Source organism: Danio rerio, chromosome 4, assembly GCF_052040795.2.
Source record: "Danio rerio strain M-AB ecotype USA chromosome 4, GRCz13ab, whole genome shotgun sequence".
In the NCBI taxonomy this organism is placed as follows: domain Eukaryota; kingdom Metazoa; phylum Chordata; class Actinopteri; order Cypriniformes; family Danionidae; genus Danio; species Danio rerio.
In genome coordinates, this window is record NC_141024.2 from 34954245 (window position 1) to 34978485 (window position 24241).

Here is a 24241-nt window from a genome sequence, read left to right on the forward strand (position 1 = left end):
CAGCCCAAAATCTGCCGGTTTGAGCTCAGCTCTCTAGCTCGTAGGTTCGGTGCACTCCGCCAGTGGCTCACGGGCACTGCAGGCCCTGCCAGCCTGGGACGCGCCGCCTCTCAGCTCGCAAGGTCTGCATGCTCCGCCAGCGGCTCACGGGCGCTGGGGGGACGGTCTCCCTTCTCCCAGCCCCCAAGCCCCCCCTCCGGAGTCAGGGTGCGGAGCCAGAGCGAATCGCTCTCCTCCAGCTCTTCTGTGGGACCCTTGCGCTCCCCGGATCAGCACACCCGCTCCGCGCTGCCCCTCCGCGGGTATGTCAACGATTGCTGCGACGACGTCATTAGCGAGGGCTCTGCCTGCCTGGTTAGCGCGGGCCAGCCCCTCGCGGTGGCTCATACGCACGATCGGACTCGGCTACGAACTACAGTTCTCCAAACGGCCTCCCAGGTTCATGGGCGTGTGTTTCACCAGGGTCTATCTCCTGTCCGCCCCTGTCTTGCGAGAGGAGATTGCTGCCCTCCAGGCGAAGGGTGCAATCGAGCCGGTACCTCCAGCCGAGATGAAGAGCGGGTTTTACAGCCCGTACTTCATCGTACCCAAAAAGAGCGGTGGGTCACGGCCAATTCTAGATCTGCGCGTTTTGAATCGCTGCCTTCACAAGCTGTCGTTCAAAATGCTTACGCAGAGGCGCATCCACCGATGCGATTCGTCCTCAGGATTGGTCTGCAGCCATAGACCTGAAGGACATGTATTTTCATGTCTCCATTCTTCCACGCCACCGTCAGTTCTGCGGTTTGCGTTTAAAGGTCGAGCATGGCAGTACAAGGTCCTCCCCTTAGGGCTCTCTCTGTCTCCGTGGGTCTTCACCAAACTCGCGGAGGGTGCCCTAGCGCCTCTGCGGCTTGCGGGCATCCGCGTACTCAATTATCTCGACGACTGGCTGATTTTAGCCCACTCTCGGGAGCAATTGACTGCGCACAGAGACGAGGTGCTCCGGCATCTCCGCCTACTGGGGTTGCAGGTCAACTGGGAAAAGAGCAAACTCGCCCCGGTGCAGAGGATCTCTTTTCTCGGGATGGAGCTGGACTCGGTCACCATGGTAGCGCGCCTCTCCGGAGAGCGCGCTCGCCTGCTGCTGAACTGTCTGAGGGAGCTCGACAGCAAGTTAGTGGTCCCACTGAAATATTTTCAGAGGCTCCTGGGGCATATGGCTTCCGCTGCGGCTGTCACGCCGCTCGGATTGCTCCATATGAGACCACTTCAGCACTGGCTTCAAGATCGAGTTCCGAGACAGGCATGGCATGCGGGCACACACCGAGTTTCTGTTACTGCGCTGTGTCGCCGCACCCTCAGCCCCTGGAACGACCCCTCGTTCCTGCAGGCCGGTGTGCCTCTGGGACAGGCGTCCAGTCATGTTGTTGTTTCGACAGATGCTTCCAGCACAGGCTGGGGAGCCGTGTGTCGCGGGCATGCAGCTGCGGGCCTGTGGGTAGGTGCCCAGCTGCATTGGCACATCAATCGCCTAGAGCTGTTGGCAGTGTTACTTGCTCTCCGCCGTTTTTCTCCGGCGCTGGGGCAGCAACACGTGCTGGTCAGGACGGACAGTGGGGCGGCGGCGGCGTATATCAACCGCATGGGGGGTATGCGCTCTCGCCGCATGTCTCAGCTCGCCCGCCATCTGCTCCTCTGGAGTCACCCGCGGCTGAAGTCGCTGCGCGCCATTCACATCCCAGGTATGCTCAACCGTGCAGCCGATGTGCTCTCACGGCAGCAGATTCACTCTGGAGAATGGAGACTCCACCCCGAGTCTGTTTAGCTGATATGGGCGCGATTCGGGGAGGCCCAGATCGATCTGTTTGCTTCCCCCGAGAACGTTTATTGCCAGTTGTTTTATTCTCTGACCGAGGGCTCTCTCGGCACGGATGCACTGGCCCACAGCTGGCCTCGAGGCATACGCAAGTATGCGTTTCCCCCAGTGAGCCTGATCGCGCAGTTAATGTGCAAGGTCAGGGAGGACGAGGAGCAGGTTTTGTTAGTTGCGCCCCTCTGGCCCAACCGAACCTGGATATCAGAGCTCTCCCTCCTCGCGACGGCCCTCCCTTGGCAGATCCCTTTGAGAGAGGACCTACTTTCTCAGGGACAAGGCACCGTCTGGCACCCTCGTCCCGATCTCTCGAATTAATCCTCGCCCCCCTCTCACGCCCTCTTGGGATCTCGCCCTCGTTCTCACGAGCCTGCGATTTGATCCCTTCGAGCCACTCGATACAGTATCTTTAAGATTTCTGTCCCTGAAGACAGCTCTGCTGGTCGCGTTGGCCTCCATTAAGAGGGTCGGGGACCTGGAGGCATTTTCGGTCAGTGACTCGTGCCTGGAATTCGGGCCGGGATTTTCTCACGTTATTCTGAGACCCCGCCCGGGTTATGTGCCCAAAGTTCCTACCACTCCTTTTAGAGATCAGGTAGTAACCCTGCAAGCGCTGCCCCCGGAGGAGGCAGACCCAGCCCTGTCCTTACTTTGTCCAGTTCGCGCTCTGCGCATTTATGTGGACCGTACTCAGAACTTTAGATCTTCTGAGCAGCTCTTTGTCTATGGCGGACGGCAGCAGGGAAGTGCCGTGTCTAAACAACGTTTATCCCACTGGATTGTGGAGGCCATTTCATGTGCTTATTTGAGCAGAGGCCAGCCGCGCCCCCCAGGAGTGCATGCGCACTCCACTCGGAGCGTTGCATCCTCTTGGGCGTGTGCGCGTGGCGCTTCTTTAACAGACATTTGTAGAGCTGCGGGCTGGGTGACACCCAACACATTTGCAAGATTTTATAATCTGCGAGTGGAGCCGGTTTCCTCAAGGGTGTTAGGTACCTTTGGTGATTGAGGAAACAACTCGGTAGGTGTTGTACACGCTTGCGGTGCCTTTTTTCCCTAACACGGAGAGATGTGCACCCTCCTGTCTGTCAGTAAAGTTCCCCATTCGGTGAGCCCTGCAGATTCCTCCGAGGCCCCCAGCACTGACTCAGCGGAGGAGTCACTTGCTGGCCCATTACGTAGTAGGTCTGCCCGCTGGTCAGCCCGCGTTTTGGGTATAGGTGCCTGCTATGGCCGATCCCCGCCGGTGATCCCCATATGCTTTTTCCGCCACGGTTAAGTTCCCCCCCTGGGCGGACCCGTGCTTTCCCTATCTGCTAACCACCTTTTTATGCACTCCCCCTTTTCAGGGTTAGTCCATATGTAATTCCATTTGTTTCCCCCTATTGGGTGCGGATGGTCTCCGCAGCGTCCTCCCTACTGGGATGGCACGCTTCCCAACGTACTGTCGTATATTCCTAGAATTATCTAGACGCTAGCGACTCCCAAAAAAGATACCTATTCCGTAAAACTTCTTTTGAAGTGGGATAAGTTAGGGCCAAGGGCACGTTGGAGGACCACGCCTCTCATGATCTGGGTGCGTCACGCTTGCCTGACCGCTCTCTCATGGTGGGTGTTGGTAAGGTGCAGTCATTATGGCGCTTTCAATGGGCTCCCAATGCGTGGATTTTAACAATCAAATCCACTTATAGTGCTGGAGTTCCCCCCGAAGGGGAACGTTCGAGGTTACTAAAGTAACCCTTCGTTCCCCGAGGAGGGGAACGGAAGCACTATACTCCGTCGCCATAATGACTGTCCCTTAGCTGTTAAAAGTCTCTTCAGCTTAAAAAGGATAGCGTCTGCTGGCGCCAGGTGAGCTTATATACTCAGTTGATTGCTTATGCCGCTCACCTGCGCAGGCTTGCGCTGCCAATTCATTCTTAATTGGCCCGTTCAATACTCTTCAGATGAGTAGCTTCTGAACCGAATCTCCCAATGCGTGGATTTTAACAATCAAATCCACTTATAGTGCTTCCGTTCCCCTCCTCGGGGAACGAAGGGTTACTTTAGTAACCTCGAACGTTCTCCATGATGGTGACATAAAATGTTAACCTTTCTCTCTAGAAGAACTTTAAGTAGATGTTATACAAAAAAAAAACGTTTCAGTTATAAGTGTAGCTGGTGATGATGTTTGTAGAGTTGTTTAATCATCCGCTGATAATTTAAATGATTTAATCATTTGTTGACCTTCAGGTTATTTCATTATAAAGCTGTGACTAAAGTTTTGTATGTTCTGTTTTTGTTTTTTCCCTTCAGTATTTCTTCATTTGTTCATCGCTAATCCTCAATTATCATTTAATTAGTTATTTAATTAGTTAATTTACTTCAGCTTTGCTACATGTTTCTTGAACACTCAGTAGTGTGGACACTTAAAACTGAAGTATATTCTCTGGGGTTTAAAGAGTTAAAGGTGTAAGAGGTAAAAACAGTGTAAAATGTATTTTAACAGTAATATACTGTTAATTTAAACTACGGAAGTAGACTCTAAAAAAACAGTAGATTGCTGGCAACCACAGCTGCCAGTAGTTTACCGTTAAATCAAGGAAAAAATTGTATTTTACTGTTAAACCTGAAGCAGATTTTTTCTGTGTCTTACCGTTGTGGAGGAGAGTAGAGCCAGTGTATGAGTTAAAGATGAACATGAAAGCTCATGTTATTTTGTATGTTTCTTTATTTAAAGACAGCGGCTGTTTAGTTGCTGATGCAGTCAGAATCTCTCTGGTAATTCCAGCTTTTACATGTATGTGTATTGCTGAGAAATATAAGACATTAGGGTTAAATGTAACTTTTCTAATTAACTAAAATAAGTTATCATTATAAGTATGCTTCTAAGCATAAATAGCACTTTACTTCAAAAACTCATACATCAGTTGGCCAATTTGAGGCAGTTGCTTTCAGTGAACAAAATGAGTTCACTTGAGAATTGTGTATATCAATGTAATTCAAGTATTTTTACAGCAACATACTGTAAAATAACATTACATTGCTGGCAACTGCAGCTGCCAGTATTTTACCGTTTTTTAACAAGACAATTTATAACAGTGCAGGTCGATGTCCTCAGCAGTAAATACATGGAGCACGTTTAAACAAATCATATTGTAAGGAAAATACTTAATCCATTATGATAAATAGACTTAAAATGACCTTTTTGAATAAAAAAAGTTTAAAGTTTTATTGAGATGGATTGTTGGTGATTGTATAGGTTTTGGCCAGACTGGTTAACACAATATGAACAAAGGAAAATGAACACTTGTTTAAAAAAGATTTAAGACCTACAACACAATTTTAGTAAATTTAAGACTTTTAAGGCCTAAAAATTTGATTTTGGAATTTAAGACATTTTAAGACTCCATGGAAACCCTGTTTAAACACAATAGCCCTGGTAATTAGTTATTATGATAATGATGTAATTCTAATTCAGATACTATCTGTGAGAACTAGTAACAACTAGAAACAAGTTTAATCCAATGAGGTTAATTAAAAAAGGGGAATTGGGATCAATGGGACATATGCAAGTGGAAAGTACTAAGCTAACACTATCACTGCAACACTGTGAGAATACTGAAGGTCAAATATCGTCAGCTCAGTTAAACGCTTTTGATTTATGGTTTTTGTTTATTTTATATAGTGCCAGTGTTCAAGGAAGCTTTACAAACAGTAGTAGAACAAGAAAAAGCAATAACCTTAAGAAGGAAGAGAAAATGGGAGACTAATAATACATAAAATAATGACATAAGACACGAGAACAAGTGACGAAAGAAACTCATTCCTGTCTTTCAATGAGTGCTTATGTGCATTTAGCAGAACTAGGCAGCACACTCAGGGCTGCAAGATGGATTTAATTTAGTATTCTTATTATTAAAATATATCTGAATGAGGATCAAATGACTGAGTTGGTGTTTGAGAATGAAAACCAACCTGTTTGTTCCTGCAGATCTTCCTGTTTGACTGTGAATGTTTCTTCAATCTTCACATCTTCACTCTCCTCTTTAATAAATGCCATCTTTATAACAGTGTGGAGATCAGTCACTTCAGCAGGAGTTTTTCTCTGCGTTTGGACACTTTATCCTGTTTAAAATAAACAAAACAATAAAAAAATGTCCTGTTTAAAATAAATAAAACACTGAACAAAAACAAGATAATTTCAACACTTGCTTCAACAGTTTCTTTATATGAGTCATTAACAAACAGAAATTATGTAAGTCTGAGCAAGCAACAAAAGCCACAAATCAGCCGATGTAAACTAGAACTCCATTTTTCAAATTTTATTGATGTATACTTGGAATAGAGTGACATCATGCTATTTAATAAATTAAACCTTCACTAAAACACTTATCACACACTTTACTGTTGCTTTATTCAATCTTTTTTTAGGTATGTTCTTAATTGTTTAGTTTGTTTGATTTATTTTATTGTCTGCTTACAGCAACGTTGTAGCACTTATTTGCACAAGACAAGAATTTCCTCTCGGGACAAATAAAGTTTATCCTATCTTATTCAAACAATAGACCTTACAGTGAGTAAAATAGTAGTTCTTTGTATAAAGGGTTAAAATAATATTGTCAACAGCAGGTTCATCTAACATTAAATGAACACACTGAAATTTTAATCAGTTGGTTTACATCTGTGTACAAGCTTTAAAACAAACCTTTCTCCAGTTGAATCACAGTGTGGGAGCGGCGCAGCCTTATGACGTCACATCACCATGCCACAATAAAAGTCTTTTTTTGTTTAGCTTTTTCCCCCTACTCACTCTTAATTATGAGTCATGACTTATCGATACATTTCTCCCTCATTTTCCACTTTATAATTTATCTGCTTTTTGTTTTGTCTTTGTAATGAATGGGGAAACATCAAATTTTTATATTAATTTATATACGTAATAGGTTGAAACTTATTTGGGCTACAGTCCATTTGTCAGGATAAAATCAATATTTATAACCAAACCAAACAAACAAACACATAACTAAATAGTTGTAAAGAAGCTTTTAAAATGACTGAAAAACTTAATACACTGTTGAACAATGCATGCACATGTTTAGATTTTACATTTTATAATGTCAGCATTCAGATATTATTTGAGTGTAAATTCAGAATGTGCAACTCACCTTTCCAGTCTTCAATGAAGAAGTGGGATGAGAAATGGCATCAGTGGGTTTTTCTTTGTATGTTGTTGTTGGTAATAATCTCAATGTAGGAACCAACAATCGTAGTTTGTCCTCCAAAGTTGTTCTCTTATAGCTAAATAAGCCAATGAAGTTTCTGTTAAGAACGCAGAATATATAGATACAACCCTGCTGAGCTACTTGATCTGGCATGTGATTGGTTAATACTCAATTGGCCCCCATTAATGCTGGTATAAAGATGCAAATGAGCAGTGGGCAACAGTGAAGACTCAAAACACATTACTGCGGAGGATGGGAAGTTTAGCAGCTATACGAACCATAGCTTTAAAGAGAAATAAAGATGTATTGGGAAAATAAGTTGACTTTTGATGGAAGCTTTTTTATTTAGGCTGCTGCATTTTATAGTTAAATGGGTGGTCCACTGCAATATCATATTTAAACTTTAGTTGATGTGTAATGTAGCTGTGTGAACATAAACAACATCTCTGAATGTAAAAAGTTCAAAGTTCAATGCAAAGGGAGACCTTAAACAGCCGAAATACAGAACTTGATTTTAACTTGCACTGGGAAAAAATGTTTTAGAAAAAGCCACAATAAAAAAAGCAAACAGCAGTTTACACTGAGGGAAAAAACTTTTCATTATTAAAAATAAAATTATATTATAATAAATTGAAATCATATATTGTATGCATTTGGGTCAGTTTTAATGCATTAATGAAGGCTATTTAAAGCTGGACCGACCGACGCAATAAACATGTATGTCGCGTTTGTTTAATTTATTATGCATGCGAAAACTTATTCTAAACCAAATTTGTTGCCGGATTCTTTTTATGGGAACGAGAAATAAAGTGCTTATGAAGTGCTTTGTCGGCCTCTGGTGGTTAACTGATGCAGAGCCGATGTCTGGGTCTGGGAGACACATTACTGTGGAGGATGAGAGGTTCAGTTGCTTTACAAACCAGTTTTTAGAGAAATAATGTTGTATTGGGAAAATAAGTTGACTTTAGCCATCTTCATTTGTTTTGTTGCTGTTGTTTTATAGTACTATTAATTGAAGCTTTTTTTTATTGTGGCTGCTGCATTTTGTAGTTAATGTTGATACACCTATGTTGAGGTATTTTGATTTGAAACACATTTTAATTTTTTTCCCCAGGCCTGGTTAAAAGGTAATGCAAGAGTCGTGTGTTGTTTTTGTAGAAGTTTCTCAGAGTTGCTTGGCTGAAGTCTTTGTGTAAAGATGCAAATGAGCATTAAAAACTCAATCCATACCGATGTCTCAATACACACAACTACATTCACTTATATAATAGTTATAGAAAATGTATACTGTTATACTGTGATATATTATCATTCGTTGAAAGGAACAATTTATAAACTTCACATTGAGGTTTTATTTGTGTTAAGTTCAGTCAATATATTGACATGAGCTAACTATTAGCAGAGTTTTAGTCATTTATTTATTACTGAACTTGTTCTTTATGTGAGTTTAGAGTCCTTTATTTCTCTTAAAGCACATGCAGCTCATTACTGGCTTCTGGAAGACTGTAAACACTTTATGTTTATAAATTGTAACTATCAAAATGTAACTTGTTTCTGTGCCAATTTTGTTTTCTTTCCTTTGTTTTTTAGTTGAACAGAACATGTGTGAGCAGCTCAGCTTTCCCAAAAGCCTCTTATTCACCTGGTATGTATTAAAGATGTTTTTCTCTCTATTTATTACTTGTGTTTGTGCACACAAATATGCATAGACATTCACAAAAGCATATATAAGATACTCTGACAAAACCTTTTCCTTTTAACACAGTAAAGCTATCACATACTGTGATGCATCTAAATATTTATAATTAGAAAATAATTACATCACTAGTAAATTTATTGTATAGGCAGTTTATACAGAATAATTCAACGACAAGAGTTAACTTTCATATCTACACAATGCATAACTTTTAACGTGATTAACCTGCTCCACCTACACCAACTACAGCATTTCTGAGACTTCTTTTTTCACTATGGTGTAATTACAGTGGTGGACATCACATACAACAACAACTGCACTTACTCCTGTAACTTGTTTGCAACAATGAATTTTAAATATCTGCGTCACATAGTTATTTAAATAAAAGAATCATCAATGAGTGCGGTCATCTTTATTAATAGCTGCCTGATCATTAACTGAATAGGACCGTTTAACATATAAGAAACCCGTTGACAGGTATAGCTGTTCATGCCAATACCAACTTGATAGACTATTACATGAACATATTACATGAACAGGACCTGCCTAACATCTCTTAAGACAAATAAGCATAGTGTCTATAACAATACATGCTTGATTGCCCAGATCAATACAGTCGCTACATCTGAATGGTGCTTTTTCACACATTTTAAAAATAACAACTATTTGTAAGCGAAGTTCTTTTCCAATACCAGTTTAATACCTCAAATAATTATACATGTGAGGCATCACAGTGGTGCAGTAGGTAGCACTGATCGCCTCACAGTAAGAAGGTCATTGGTTTGATTCTCAGCTGGGTCAGTTGACATTTTTGTTTGTGTGTTCTCCCCATGTTCGCATGAGTTTCCTCCAGGTGCTCTGGTTTCCCCCAAGTCCATAGGATCTGTTGAACCATACAGTGGCTGTTTTTTGCCCCTGTATTCTCTTTATTTGCATTCAGCAGAAACAGTTTTGAAATTAGTAGAGGATGAGTAAATGACAGAATTGTAATTTTTATGTGAACTACCCCTTTAATGCTTATGTAAGTAAAAGTAAATTAAATATTACTACAGATATTGCTAAAGAATGGCAGGAAACGTGGAACACAGATAATAAGAGACAACAATTCATGTGAAAAAAGAAACCCTATATAGGCCTATGAAGTTGTAGAAATAGAAGAGGTCATAATTATAAGGATGAGATTTGGACTCAGATATTAATAGAAAGTGTTGTAGACATACAAGTCATTATAAAGTGGATTAAAAAAGTTAAGAAAATGTTTAGATTTAAGGTTTGTGAGAGAGAGAGCAGACAAAGTGAAAATCATGGGAGAAATGTATCAATAAGTCATGACTGCAACAGATAGTGGCAAAAAAGTTAAACAAAAAAGACTTTTATTTTGCCGTGGCGCGTGACGTCATCAGGCAGCGCTGCTTCGTCGCTGTGATTCAACTGGAGAAAGGTTTGTTTTAAAACGTTTACAGATATAAACTGATTTAAAGTTAAAGTTCTAAAGTTTTAAGTTTTTTATACGATGCTATATTATGTTCATGCTGTTGGAAATATTATTTTAACCCTTTATACAACTATTTTAGTATTTTAGTAGTACTATTTTATTCTCAGTAACTGAAGGCTGTTGTTTGAATAAAACAACAGAAAAGTGTATAATAAGTGTTTAAATTAAATGTTTCACCTGATTTCTTTTTGTTAATTACTCTCAAATAAAAAAAACTATTGAAGCAAGTGTTGAAGATAAATTATTTTGTTTCTGTTCATTGTTTTGTTCATTTTGAACAGGATAAAGTGTCCAAACACAGAGAAAAACTCCTGCTGAAGCGACTGATCTCCACACTATTGTAAAGATGGCGTTTATTAAAGAGGAGAGTGAAGATGTGAAGATTGAAGAGACATTCACAGTCAAACAGGAAGATCTGCAGGAACAAACAGGTTGGTTTTCATACTGATATATTTTAATATTAAGAATAGGCTACTAAATTAAATTCATCTTGCAGCCCTGAGTGTGCTGCCTAGTTCTCCTAAACGCACATAAGCACTCATTGAAAGACAGGAATGAGTTTCTTTTGTCACTTGTTCTCGTGTCTTTTGTCAATCTTTTAATGTATTATTAGTCTCCCATTTTCTCTCCCTTTTTAAGGTTATTGTTTTTCTTGTTCTCCTGCTGTTGGTAAAGCGTCCTTGAGCACTGGCACTATATAAAATAAACAAAAACAATAAATTAAAGTTCAAATGAGCTGACGATATTTGACCTACAGTATTCTCATAGAAGATATCTGCTATTACGGTTATAGTGTTGACTTTTACTTTTCATTTGCATATGTCACGTTGATCACAATTTTTTCATCAACTTCTTTATGGGTTTAAACTTGTTTCTAGTAGTTGTTTCTAGTTCTCACAGATAGTATCTGAGTTAGAATTACATCATTATTATAATAACTAATTACCGGGGCTATTGCTTTTAAACAGGGTTTCTGCGGTGCCTTAAATTCCAAAATCTAAATTTTCAATCTACAATCACCAACAACCCATCTCAATAAAACTTTTCATTCAAAAAGGTCATTTTAACTCTATTTATCATAATGGTTTAAATATTTACTTACAATAACATTTGTTTAAACGTGCTCCATTACTGCTGAGGACATCGACCTAGACAGATTGTTGTGCATATATTTTGTTTATTATAGGTTTTAAAACGTTTAAAGCATTTGTTCATTTATTTATTTATTAATTTTAAAGAAAGTTTACTTAGGAAAAAAAGTGTATGGATACAAGTAAAGCTTACTTGTTGCTACACAGAATTTTAAATCTTTTGCTAAAAAAATATCTAAAATATAATTTTTAAAAATATTATTTATTATTGTATAATTAAATTATGATATTTTTTCATCGGGCAAAATAAAATCTTTTCATCTTAGCCATTTGAAAAATTCCTTAGCCTTTAGCCCTTTATGAGTCTAAAATTTCAGTCATAATGGTCTTAAAAAATCTTTAAAATTCTTAAATTTAACTTGGTGAAACCTGCAGAAACTCTTGTTTAAAGTATGTCAAAAAAACATGGATGCCCCCAATTTTAAACTTGATGAATGAAATTGACACTAAAATAATAAATTGTTCTAAAACATTGTACAGTATTCTTAACTATATGATGTTGCTGTGGGACGACGTGAAACAAAATGAACAAATTATAGTGAAACAATAACGTTTAGCATTGCACTGACTACAACTGGCCAACAAACTAGTCTAAAAATGACTTTTTCTGCTTAAGTAATGGATTACATTATGCTGATAAAATGCAAACATTTGAGTGTAAAATTCTTCAGTATTGACCATATTCTTCATGTACCAGCAGGCGGCGACATTCAAATCCTTTTTGCTTGAGACTTAAAAAAAAAAATAATTTTTAGATCCTAAAAACAGTGTTCTGCTGCTTAGGCATGTGACGACAACAGTTTACAAGGTATACTGCGGTTAGAAAAAAGTAGATTTTTTAAAACTGCCAAAATGTTCTGCTGTACCATTCCTTTGGTATATGTAAGTTTTTTTTTTAAAGGTTTTGTTTTAAGTTTTTCAGGACAACAGTATCTTCAGCAAAAAAGATATCCAAAGATGCCATTTTAAATCGTTAAGAAATCTGTTTTTGAAACTAATGCAGACAGTGTATGACGTGTCTGAAGAGCGAGAAGAGATCCGGGGGTGAGAAAGGTGTGCAACTTATTTGAGGACCGGGAGGGAGACGTGCGATTTTTTTTCACTCCTCGTTTTCACTCGTTTGCTCGTTAGGGTTAGGGTTAGTTTTGTAATTAAATTTAATTCACATTTCACATGATTTCTATGTGATTAGCTGACAGGTACATTTTTTCTGTCACTGTACCAAAATTTGAGGTCAAATGATTAGGATCCATATCTTTATTACATTTAGATGAAAATTGTCTAAAAATATTGGCCCAAAATCTATGTAATTTAGGGCATCCCCAGAACATATGACTGATCTGCTCGTTCCAAACCACATCTGGGACAAGATGAATCTGAGTCACATACAGAAGATGAGTGTACCAGTTCTATGGCATATTGCCAGGCTGTATCTGATATTTCTAGTCTCAGTTCGTCTTCCCATTTCTGATTTATATGGTTTAGGGAAGGAGAGGGCAGTTCTTTGGATCACTTCATATAACATGGAAATCATACCCCTTTGATATGGGTCCATATTTACCAATTCATCTATCCAGCATGCTTCTGGTTGGTTCAGTGAAGGACAGAAGTGTTTTTTAATGAAACTATGGACCTGAGGGTACCTAAAAGAATTAGACTGGGGAATCTCAATGTCTGTTCTTAACTGTTAAATGAGATAAATATGCCATCTTTAAACAGGTCTTTAACACAGTTAACTCCTTTCCTAAACCAAAATTGGACTGCTGAAATCTATAATCTTGGCAATACAAACAGACACAGTCTGAAATAGAAACAGAAATCTTGGTAGTATTATCAGTTTAATGGAATTGATCTTCCCAGCCAAAGATAAAGGAAAGGTTGACCAGTGCGTCATGTCTCGTTTTACTTTGTCTAACGTCATTTAAAAATTATTATTAAACAAATCCTTATATTTACGTGTCACACTCACACCAAGATATACAAATTTATCAGGACTTGCTTAAAATGGAGAGGTTTGGGTGGACATTTGCTGTGCTCTATCATTGAAAGGGAAAAGGAGATTTTTTGCTAGATTGACTTTGTCTCAAGAAACATTTGCAAATTCTGAAATGATTGTAAGAGCTTTTGGAATGCATGTATCTGGAATTGACAGAAAAAAGTAGATCATCCGCATATAGCAGAAACTTATGTTCTTGTCCCTCTCTGAAAATTCCTTGCAAGCCATCTGAGTTCCTTAATATGGTTGCAGGAGGTTTGATGACAATGTCAAAGAGCAGAGGGGACAGAGGGCAGCCCTGTCTCGTTCCTCTAGAGCAGGCATGTGCAAACTTGGTCCTGGAGGGCCGGTGTTCTGCAAAGTTTAGTTCCAACCCCAATCAGACACACCTGGGCTAGCTAATCAAGCTTTTATGGCCCGTTTCCACTGAGTGGTTCGGTTTGGTACACTTTTATGGCCATTTCCACTGTCAAAAGGCGTATCGAACCAAACCGTACCATACCACTTTTTTGGCACCCTTTCGAAAAGGTCCCAAACACTAAGGCCGTACTCATACTAGATACAGCAGCCTCGAACCGGGCCAAAGCGCTTGTCCCCCTCCCGTCTCCCCCGAGGGCCCGCACTCACACCACAAACGGGCCTCGGCACACTTACGTCATCACTGCTGCGCTGTTCAGTGAGAAGCGCTTTCTCACTCAACAGCACAGTAAAGATTTCTCTAGTTATATCGTTTCAGTCGTTTGTTATGCAGTGACATGCAGTCGAATATTTCGCCAAACAGTCCTTAGGGATGCGGTGACACGCAGTCAGATATTTCGCCAAACAGATTTGCCACTTTTGGCGCTCATAAACAATCATAAAGCTCTCGTGCTGCAGGAATGAGGAGGTCTGCTGAAGCCACGCAGCTGTCGTGCTTCGAGGAGTTCTCGTCTGTAATAAACTACGGCAGTTTGCGTTCACTGAACAGTAAGAATGATTAATAAATCCATATGTAACAGCCCCTTAAAAGTCACGTCTCGCTTTCAGTTTCGGGCTTTGGCGCGTTTTGCACTCACACACAAGCATACCGTGCCAAAGCCCAAGTGAACCGCGCTCAGGCACACCTCTTCCAACCGGGCCAGGGCCGGCCAAGTGAACCGTGCTTGAGCCCGATTCAGCGCACTCACACTTCTCAAACGATCTGGGAAACGGGCCTGGGCATGGTACGGATGACATAGTGTGAGTAGGCCCTAAAAGGCAGAGCTAGACGTGCAGCTGAACGCTATTGGTTTACAGAGATACGTCATTCGTAGACACAAGCCAGAATCTAAACAAAGGACCCGCCATGTTTGAAATACACAGCGAGAGATTACAGCGGAATTATATACATATGCAGCCATGGTCGATCCGGGATCAAACAAACCCTGTCGTCGTCTTGATAAACAGCCACAAAGCCATGGAGAAGAGCAGATTTACCCTGTGCAGCGTAGTTTTTTACGAGCCAGTCTGAAGCCCGAGTGGTTTCGCTTTCTTCCTTACGCTCGCCGCTCTCTATTTGAAATAACAAACTTCTTGAGCTGATAATAATAACATGCGGTTAATTATTGACAAGCTTTGGAAACCTGATCCTGTGAGAAGCTGACAAACGCGGGACACATTCTGTGACACATTCAGAAAGAAAAGGACAAATGTGGGAGTGGAGCGCGGAAAAAAGGCGAAGCCAAGCAGCATGTTATTTATTCAGCAAACGTGAACAAACTGCCTTGTTTTAGTCTTTATTATCACCTTTTGGACTAATATGAACTGGGAATGAAGGAATGACTCTAACAGAGGCTTCATGTGCTGCTGAAGATTACAGACACAGATGAGAGGTTTTCACTGACTGGAGGCTATACTTTGTGCTGTTTTGAATCTAATTAAGGATGAAATGTCTGCTTTGTGTAGTTCTTCTGTAGTTGCTAACATATCGGAGACTGTAAGGGTCTGTATGTCTTCCTATATGTTAATTTATTTATTTACTTTATATAATTACAGACGTTACAGTAGGGTATTTCGCACTGTCATTGATCTGCAGATCTGTGAGATCAGTAGATCTGCAACTAATGTTCATAGAAAAGTTAGTAATAAACATTTATACACAAGTATTTATGTGTATAAAGCATCTGTTTTATGAGAAGTGCTTTTCATATGATATGTGAACGACCTGTGCAGCTTTATTGTAGACATTTTCTCGAGCGAAAATGACGTCGACTGAAACTTTGTCAACTAAAAGGGTACCCTTGGTAGTGGAAATGCAAGCCTGATAAAGGTGACCCATACCGACCCAAACCGAACCGTACTGTACCAGTCAGTGGAAACGAGCCATTAGGTCCAGGGTCAAAACCAAATTTTTAAGCACTGTAAATGAATAGATATACTCTATTCTTTCAAATGCCTTATGGGCATCTAAAGTAATTAAGTCCTCTGGATTTGGTATTATTTTAGGTAAATAAGTAATATTAAATAAGCAACAAAGGTTGTAAGATAACTGTCTCCCAACAATGAAACCAGTTTGATCTGGGTGAATTATCTTTCTCATGACTGACTCCACTCTAATTGCCAGCACTTTAGCCAGGATTTTATACAGCAGAGTGAGCTGATCGGATGATAAGATTCACATTTAAGTGGATCCTTACCATTTTGAAGAAGTACTGTTATAACAGCCGATGTCATGAAGGGGGGAGGGATTCCGAAACAAGAGCTTTAGCAAATACCTTGCACAACAGGGGTGTTACTTATAAACACTTCTTATAAAACTCAGCCGGGAAACCATCAGGGCCTGGTGCTTTTCCGGTTTTCAATTTTTTAATTGCATTTTCAATTTCAGAAGGTGTTAAAATCCCTTCTTTTGTCACCTGATCTGAATCACAGAGGGATGGTAATTCTTAATAATTAAAAAAGCTCTCAATACGTTCAATTTAGTTTACCTCAGAGTTGTAAAGAGTTTTATAGAAGTTTTTTAAATTGATCACTAATACCCTGTTTATCAGTAATAATACTGCCATCATCCTTACTAACTGCTGCTATAACACCAGCTGCTGAGGATTTTTTTCAGTTAGTAACACAATAACCTGCCAGCTCATTCACCATGTTCATAATGAATCTGGCGTGATCTTATGTGGAGATCCTCAAGGAGTCATTCCGCTTGCAGAATAAGTATTTTCTTATGAAGCTCTTCGGAAGATGATGTTGAGTGTAGCTGATCAATTGTATTATTTTTTTAGATGCCATTGTCCATCGCTGATGGCCGACAAACTTCACGATGCTTAGCCGGCATCACGATCCATCGCCCCGCCCCACATTTATATTGATATATAACTTATTATTTTCTTTTTATAACTTACTTATGTCTTTTCATGAGCTGTGTTAAATGTTACATATAGCTGCCGCTTGCACGGTTGACAGCATCGTGAGGATTAAATGAAGGGTTATACAATACCTCTCGCACTTAAATGTGTAGGTTCAGTGCCAAACACTGTTACCTGTGGACTTGAAGCAACTAGAAGTCTTTTATCCACTCTTGGAAAAGTGTAAATGGTGGATTAACATTCAGCACATGATCACTAATAAGATGCGCCGTTATTAATATCTTTAGGTAAATCTGTATGTTATTTTCATTCTCTCATCTTCAGCGCTTCACATTTTCGCAGTTGTATCATCTGAAGGCAGAAGGCATTGACTGAGTGATTGACAGCTGATATTAACCAATCATTTGCAAGCATTGCAGGCGGTGCAAGCATTGCAGGCTTTTTTACATCAAGTTCACATAACAACTGTTTTAATCTGTTCTTGGTGCTGCGTTTGACGTTTTTAGGTGCAAAGATGCATTCTGCATAAATGTCTCCTAAATCTGCGCACGCAGTGAGGATTTTACAGTGAAAACAATGAAAATGTATGCACTACACTGAACTCAAACCGAACTCTCGTGTTCTCCACCAGCTGTGGGAAAAGCCCTTGTAATGACACAGATCACTGTGCCATGCCCGTAGCCAGGGGGTTTCGGGTTGTTTGAACGAACCACCCCCCATGGCCCCCATGTAATTTAATTTAATATTATATAATACATATTATAATTATTTATATTCAACATATATATTGTAATAAAGTGTAATTTTATATAACTTTGGCCAGTAATTAGAATCCCATTGAGCCTCAAAGCCACAATAAAGTGACGCAAGTCTTGTGACATAACCCACTGAGTGGTAACACTTGAATCTTTGATGTGACATCCTCCTTTGATACCTTACTCTTTGGCTCTCTTCTCTTGAGCCCCTTTCAGACCTTTCCGGAAAATGCAGACCTTTCCGGAAAATTACCGGCAATTTTCCGGAAAGGTTGTATGTGTGAACAGATCCTTTTTGAAAATACCGGTAAATTCGTTCTGGCTATTTTCCAGAAAGAGAAGTTGTAACATTCCCGGTAATATGCCGGAATGCTGCGCTGTGTGAATGCAGAAGGAAGATTGCCGGAAAGAACGCGTGCACGTCTAGAACGTGCTGACGTGAGACACCTGCTTTAGCCAATCAGAACAGTCAGACGCATTTAGTTAGAAGTTAGTCAGATAATGTTTATATGTTCTTCTTAATGCCAACTGTGTAAATAATCATCGATGAGATGCTTATGATAAGCCGCTGTTTGTTTACCTTCACGCTTAGCGTGTGCCTGTGAAACAGCCTGTGAGCGCCAGCACACGCACATATTATGAACATCTCGACATGCCAAAGTGATCCTCCATATGTTTTCTTCGAAGTTGTTCGAAGAACTGTTCACAATACTGTATTGTTCACAATATTGATCATCCACAGAGTTTGTAATGTAGTAAAATGTTTACAAATACAAGCGCAGCCGTTTAAGGCTCATTTGTGGTGAATGATGTCAGAATTTACTGGTATTTTGGAATGGATTTGTGAAAGGTCTTTTCTGGAAAATTTCCGTAACGTCCTCACCTGTGTGAACAGCGCTTTTTTGAATATACCGGTAAAGTCGTTCCGGAAATTTTCTGCATATTTACCGGTATCACTGTGTGAAAGGGGCTTTGATCTGTATTACAGATTATCTCTTGTCATCTGGTTTTATATGCAGTCACAGGAGCTCTCGTTTCCCTTTTTTCCTGTTTATACCACATCATTCCCCTTCATGTTTGTCAGTATGTTATCGATCATTTGTGTGCATATTATTTTGTTACTCACCCTGTATGTTTCCAAGACCACCAGTGAGTGAGTGTCTGGTTGTTTTTTCCTACGGCACTTCCTCAGCGCTCACCCGACCTGGTGTTTACTTTGACTTTTGGTTTTTCCAAGGCTCGCTTCTCAATAAAGACTTGCATTTGAGCTCAGTCTTTTTTTTTTAACTCGTGACACAAGTATTTTCTTTCTTATTTGTGTTTAAAGGTCTTTAGATTTTGGCATGATATCTAGCTTTGAGGCTTTTTTTGGTCTACTTCACTTTGTCAGACAGGTCCTATTTAGGTGTTTTCTTGATTGCGAACGTGTGTGGTAGTAATCAGGTCTGGGTGTGGCTAGAGAACTTGAAGCAGGTGTGATAAATTAAAATTGTTCTAATGGGAATTTCTTTTTTCACACAAGTCAGTGTAGATCAGTATTTTGTCTTCAATTTAAGAATAAAAACCTTGATTTAAAAACTGCACAATGTGTTTAATTGTGTTATCTTTGACTAATATTTACATTTGTTTGATGATCTGAAACAGTTAAGTGTTAGATTTCTGCTTTGCATTTGTTACAGATTACATACCTCTAGAACATTTGTCATTTAAAGGTGCAGATTTAAAGCTTTATGCAGATAATATACATGTGTCATATGTCTATGAGGCAAATATTAGCAGAGATTCAGCTGTTTTTTTTAACAGGTTTACCAGTCAGGCACAGAATGAAAAAGCATTCCATATCTGCTTTACAAGTTTTACAAAAACAAACTGTTTTGTTGTGATTACGAATATATACAAATAGAAACTGGCCATTTACAGCTTTCAAATTTTTGTCTCATCAATATAACCAAAATTAATCTGGGAGTAATCATATTAGAATCTGCTTAAATGTGTATCTGTGTAATGGACTCCAGGAGGTAAATATGACAAGATCAATCTAAATATGATCTGCTATGTCTTTACATTTAATGTGCATCAAAATTAAGATTTGTGTAGCCAATGTTTTCACTTCCTTTTCACTGAGTTTTAATGATTTACTAAAAAGTAAACTTATTTTTATTTCAGACCTAATTAAAGACTACGAGGAGAGTAAAGAGGAGGAACATCATGTCAAAATTGAGGACAAAACTCATTTAGAGACTGATTGTGTGTTAAAAGTGAGAGACAAGAGTTGTTTTACCTGCACTCCGTGTGACAAGAGTTTGGCAAGCAAAAGCAAATTAAAGACTCACATGAGGATTCACACTGGAGAGAAACCATTTACATGCACTCAGTGTGGGAAGAGTTTTAGCAAATCATCATCGCTTTATAGACACATGAAGATCCACACCGGAGAAAAACCATTCACATGCACTCATTGTGGGAAGAGTTTCAACCACTCATCATTCCTTAATCTACACATGAGGATCCACACTGGAGAGAAACCATTAACATGCCCTCAGTGTGGGAAGAGTTTTAGCAAATCATCGTCGCTTTATAGACACATGAAGATCCACACCGGAGAAAAACCTTTCACATGCACTCAGTGTGGGAAGAGTTTTAGCTGCTCATCATCCCTTAATAAACACATGAGGATCCATACCGGAGAAAAACCATTCACTTGCACGCAGTGTGGGAAGAGTTTCAGCCTATCAACATCCCTTCATCAACACATGAGGATCCACACTGGAGAGAAACCATTCACATGCCCTCAGTGTGGGAAGATTTTCAGCAAATCATCATCCCTTAATCTACACATGAGGATCCACACTGGAGAGAAACCATTCACATGCCCTCAGTGTGGGAAGAGTTTCATCCACTCATCACACCTTAAAAACCACATGAAGATTCACACTAGTGTAAAAGAGTATGTGTGCTTGGAGTGTGAGAAGACTTTTATTACAGCTGCAGAATTGAAACGGCACCAGAGGATTCACACTGGAGAAAAACCGTACAAGTGTTCACACTGCAGTAAGAGGTTTACTCAATTAGGAACCCTGAAAAAACATCAGAGGATTCACGCTGGAGATAAACTGTAGACATGATCAGTGTGTACTAGGGTTGGGTAGCGAAACCCGGTGCCATTATAGCACCGGTACCTTGGTAACTGGTATGTACCGGTATTAAATCAGCGTATGAATTTCGGTGCTGCGGGATGGACGTGAGGGGTGCATGAAAAAAGGCACATATAGGCGTTGCGTCACAGCATCACTAAACATTTAATTCTAAACAACTTTGAGGAATACCGACAGGCGATATCAGGCGATTGTTATTGTCGCTAGGGAACAGACGCACGCAACGTGCAGAGTACAGAGCATTCAGCCTGGAACCAGTGGTTTTCGGTGAGCGAGAGCGACACTCTTCAGATCAACATGCATGATCACGTTCATCCAATTTGCTTAAACCAAGCATTCTAAAGCGTATTTTACAAGCAAGGATTCTTACACAGCAACTGTCTTTACAAAAGTGTGTGTAAGGGGGAAACATGTCAAACTTAATGACACATTTGGGGGCTCAAAGGCAGAGCCTCTCTCGCGTGCTTTAGCACCCTCCGGCACTCGCTTATGCTCGCTCCCTCTGTTTTCTTGGCACTATGCTATCTCTGTGACGGCGCTGCACGCATCAGCTCCCCGCACTCGTCAGAAGTTGATGCCCAAATTGACACAGGGAATAAAAAGATTAAACTTCAGTTATGTTGATGTTGTGAAACACTATCAAAATGTCCACTGTTGATGATATTAGACTTCTGTTTTCAATAGCGATTTTAACTCTTAATATAGGAAGTCCTCTGCTATGCAGAGACCATTATTAATCAGAAATCTAGTGTACATAGTTTAACATTAGGAAATGCAGTCTTGAATTTAAAAACAGTCAGCTTTTATTCATGAAATAAACAATAAGAAATAGGACTTATTTTGACTCCAGAATAATTATGTTTTAGGAAACACTGTAAAAGTTTTCAGAAAGAATATTTTAAATGAATGGGAGAGCAAAATAAAACAACTTCAACTGTAGGCCTGTTAAAGTTTACAGGTGCAGCAATGTACCATGATGTACTTGAATGTTAGAAATGTGTTCTCCTTCATCAGTACAACGTTGCTTGTCAAATAAATGAACAAGGAAGATTATTTTGAGTAAGTTATTTAATTATCTTGTTTATGAAGACTGCAGAGTGATGCATGAAAATAAATGACTTCCAATAATGTTTTAAGTATTTTGTGATATATATGTTTAAATGTGCTCCTAAAAGTATGTGGCCCCTGCCCGCCCCCCACAGGTTAATAGTAAGCTAATGTAATTTCATAATGCAAATTTTAAATTCATGCTAACCAACAAATGATCAAAGGAAATGTATTAATGTAATACAATATGAATTGATGTTTACTTTAAACTGTAATTATATTGTTCTATTAAAATAATTTTTTAAAAATAATTTGTCAAATAAAATATTTTTGAAGAGTCGTCCACCATCATTTTGTGGCTAAAAAGTGTCGATTCAGGCACCGTTTTGGCACCAGTATCGTTTTAAAAGTAGCAATTTAGCACCGGTATCGAAAAACCAAACGATACCCAACCCTAGAGATTCACTCATTCGGGGCAGCTTAAGAAACACATGGGATGGTTTCCGGTATGGTGTTGACACATGTACCAGCATAGAAATAGCGCTCCCATACACACTGGTATTAATGTATCAAAATGTTTTGATATCTATATATCAAAAAAGTAAATACATTGTACTTACGGTATTCATAATGTCTTTTAGAACAATTCTGATACTCTGAAGGTGAAATACAGCTAAGGTTTGGAGACAGGTTTGGGGGTATGGATAGGTTTAGGGGTGGATAAAGGTGTAATTAAAGTTTAATTCGATTAACCAATCAAAAGTGCAATGTAAAAAGTAATATTCACTAAATTGTATTATGTGTCACAATATACACAGTAACTATATTGAAATAAATTAGTTAAAGCACTTAATAAAAAGGGGGATCAATCTTTTTCTTACATTTGTTTCAGTTTTTACTTTGGTGTAATGTATATGTAACTTTAATGTATATACAGAAATACCTTTTTGTATAGCACTCCATAAAAGGAATTAATTTAAAGAATAAATCTCTGAGAGGGTATATTCATTTCCGCTGAGCACTGTGTGTGTGTGTGTTCTGCACTTATTTCTACATTAATTAGTACACTTCTCACAAATGTCTTTTAAATAAATAGTTTTGCCTTGTGTTATACTGTGCCTACACATAGCTTACTATAAATTGCAGAGTGAAAATGTATAAATGTGTTAGTTTGTGTTCTGTGGTACAAACATTTGAAAAAAAAATAACACTTTTGTCTGTATCTATGCTGCAAATGCACACTTTAATGGCTCTGATGTGAGCCATAAAACTCCTTAAGGACCAGAAATGCATTTATTACATTTAAATCATTAATATATATATATATATATATATATATATATATATATATATATATATATATATATATATATATATATATATATATATATTAGTTTTTTCAAATACAAACATTCAAACAATTTTGCCGAGTGATTTAGTGGCTGCAGATATGACGTAGATGAAAATACTGTAAGTGGTTATCTTTGTGCGTGGAAGTCTTTACTCTAGGTTAACAGAAAAATGTATTATAATACAATTCAAAAAATAAAAATAAAACAAAATAAGTCAAAATGTGGGTTTAAACATGTGCTGAGTTAAAGTAGATTTAAAACAACAAACAAAAACAAGACATGCACCGAAAATAGCAACAACAGCAGTAGACAAATCTTTTTTTAAAAGCATTCCTTTTTTATAACCCACTGTATTTTACAAAAAGTGATTTAATGGTTCCCAGGAGTCTTTCCATTTCATCCCACTGTAAATCAGTAAAAGACATTTAATTATAATTATGTTTACAGGATAGGCTGTGATATTTAAATTAACATAATTTTAAAAAGTAATTTGCTGCAAACACAGATATATTGGTTAAAGATTATTACAATTTTAAGCTTTGAAAAAAGGTTATTTTCTCTTTACATTATTATCTACAAGAAAAATTGTTAACATCAAAAAACTTTCATAGTTTGTTCAACATATTTCCACCACTGTATGACAGAATTATATTGTGTTTGTGACACTTACCATCCAGAACACGGCTTCCATCTGACTCTGGCCTCTTCAACACCCTTTAAGAACATGAGCCTTGAGCAACATTAACTGTTAGTACTGATTGACTAGAATTATTTGAACATTTAGCATAATTGTTTGACCTAGCCACAACAATATCTATTATATGAAATATCTAGAAAGTCAGCATAATTGTCTATAAAACTTTTCACTGTCAATGTCACACAATCAAGTACTTTCAAAGAAGCAGCTTGTCACAAGATTTGTGTAGCCAATGTTTTCACTTCCTTTTCACTGAGTTTTAATGATTTACTAAAAAGTAAACTTATTTCTATTTCAGACCTAATTAAAGACTACGAGGAGAGTAAAGAGGAGGAACATCATGTCAAAATTGAGGACAAAACTCATTTAGAGACTGATGGTATTTTAAAAGTGAGAGACAAGAGTTGTTTAACCTGCACTCAGTGTGGAAAGAGTTTGGCAAGCAAAAGCAAGCTAAAGAATCACATGAGGATTCACACTGGAGAGAAACCATTCACATGCACTCATTGTGG

General features: G+C 39.0%; 2 protein-coding genes and 2 long non-coding RNA genes across 8 annotated transcripts in view; 1 reads left to right on the forward strand and 3 right to left on the reverse strand.

Moving 5' to 3' along the window:
- Positions 1-6596, reverse strand: part of LOC137491186 (uncharacterized) — a 92536-nt gene extending 85940 nt beyond the window's left edge. For 2 of the 3 annotated variants that reach the window (XM_087248577.1, XM_087248578.1), the window contains exons 1-2: positions 6543-6596; positions 5813-5962 (exon numbers count right to left, since the gene is read on the reverse strand). The gene's annotated coding sequence lies outside the window, so the exon portion shown is untranslated. Of the gene's footprint in view, positions 1-5808; positions 5963-6542 lie in introns of all 3 variants that reach the window. The other variant, XM_087248576.1, reaches the window with a different exon arrangement.
- The window catches only part of LOC147844817 (uncharacterized), a 532816-nt gene that overhangs the window by 473994 nt on the left and 34581 nt on the right, over positions 1-24241 (reverse strand). The gene's annotated exons all lie outside the window — the stretch shown is intronic.
- On the forward strand, positions 10167-22539 carry LOC137491242 (uncharacterized). 3 transcript variants are annotated; one of them, XM_088650037.1, is made up of 4 exons: positions 10167-10196; positions 10539-10681; positions 19645-20274; positions 20358-22539. In XM_088650037.1, exons 2-4 carry the CDS (start codon positions 10597-10599, stop codon positions 20390-20392), a joined length of 750 nt encoding a protein of 249 aa, XP_088506163.1. In that variant the 5' UTR covers positions 10167-10196; positions 10539-10596; the 3' UTR covers positions 20393-22539. The 3 variants fall into 3 exon arrangements, with proteins under 3 accessions (XP_088506163.1, XP_087105093.1, XP_088506162.1); XM_087248967.2 differs by having other exon boundaries at positions 10532-10681; positions 19645-22539; XM_088650036.1 differs by having other exon boundaries at positions 19645-21758.
- Positions 18781-22875, reverse strand: LOC147844821 (uncharacterized). The gene is made up of 2 exons (XR_015483866.1): positions 20328-22875; positions 18781-20244 (listed from the first exon to the last, which is right to left on the reverse strand). It is a non-coding gene; the product is annotated as an uncharacterized LOC147844821 (long non-coding RNA).

What these genes read in the sequence shown, in the direction of transcription:
- LOC137491242 (XM_087248967.2), top strand. Translation starts at nt 10,597, where the DNA reads ATGGCGTTTATTAAAGAGGAGAGTGAAGATGTGAAGATTGAAGAGACA. An exon ending in AGATCTGCAGGAACAAACAG is followed by an intron (nt 10,682 to 19,644) that starts GTTGGTTTTCAT and finishes TTTTTATTTCAG; the next exon opens with ACCTAATTAAAGACTACGAG.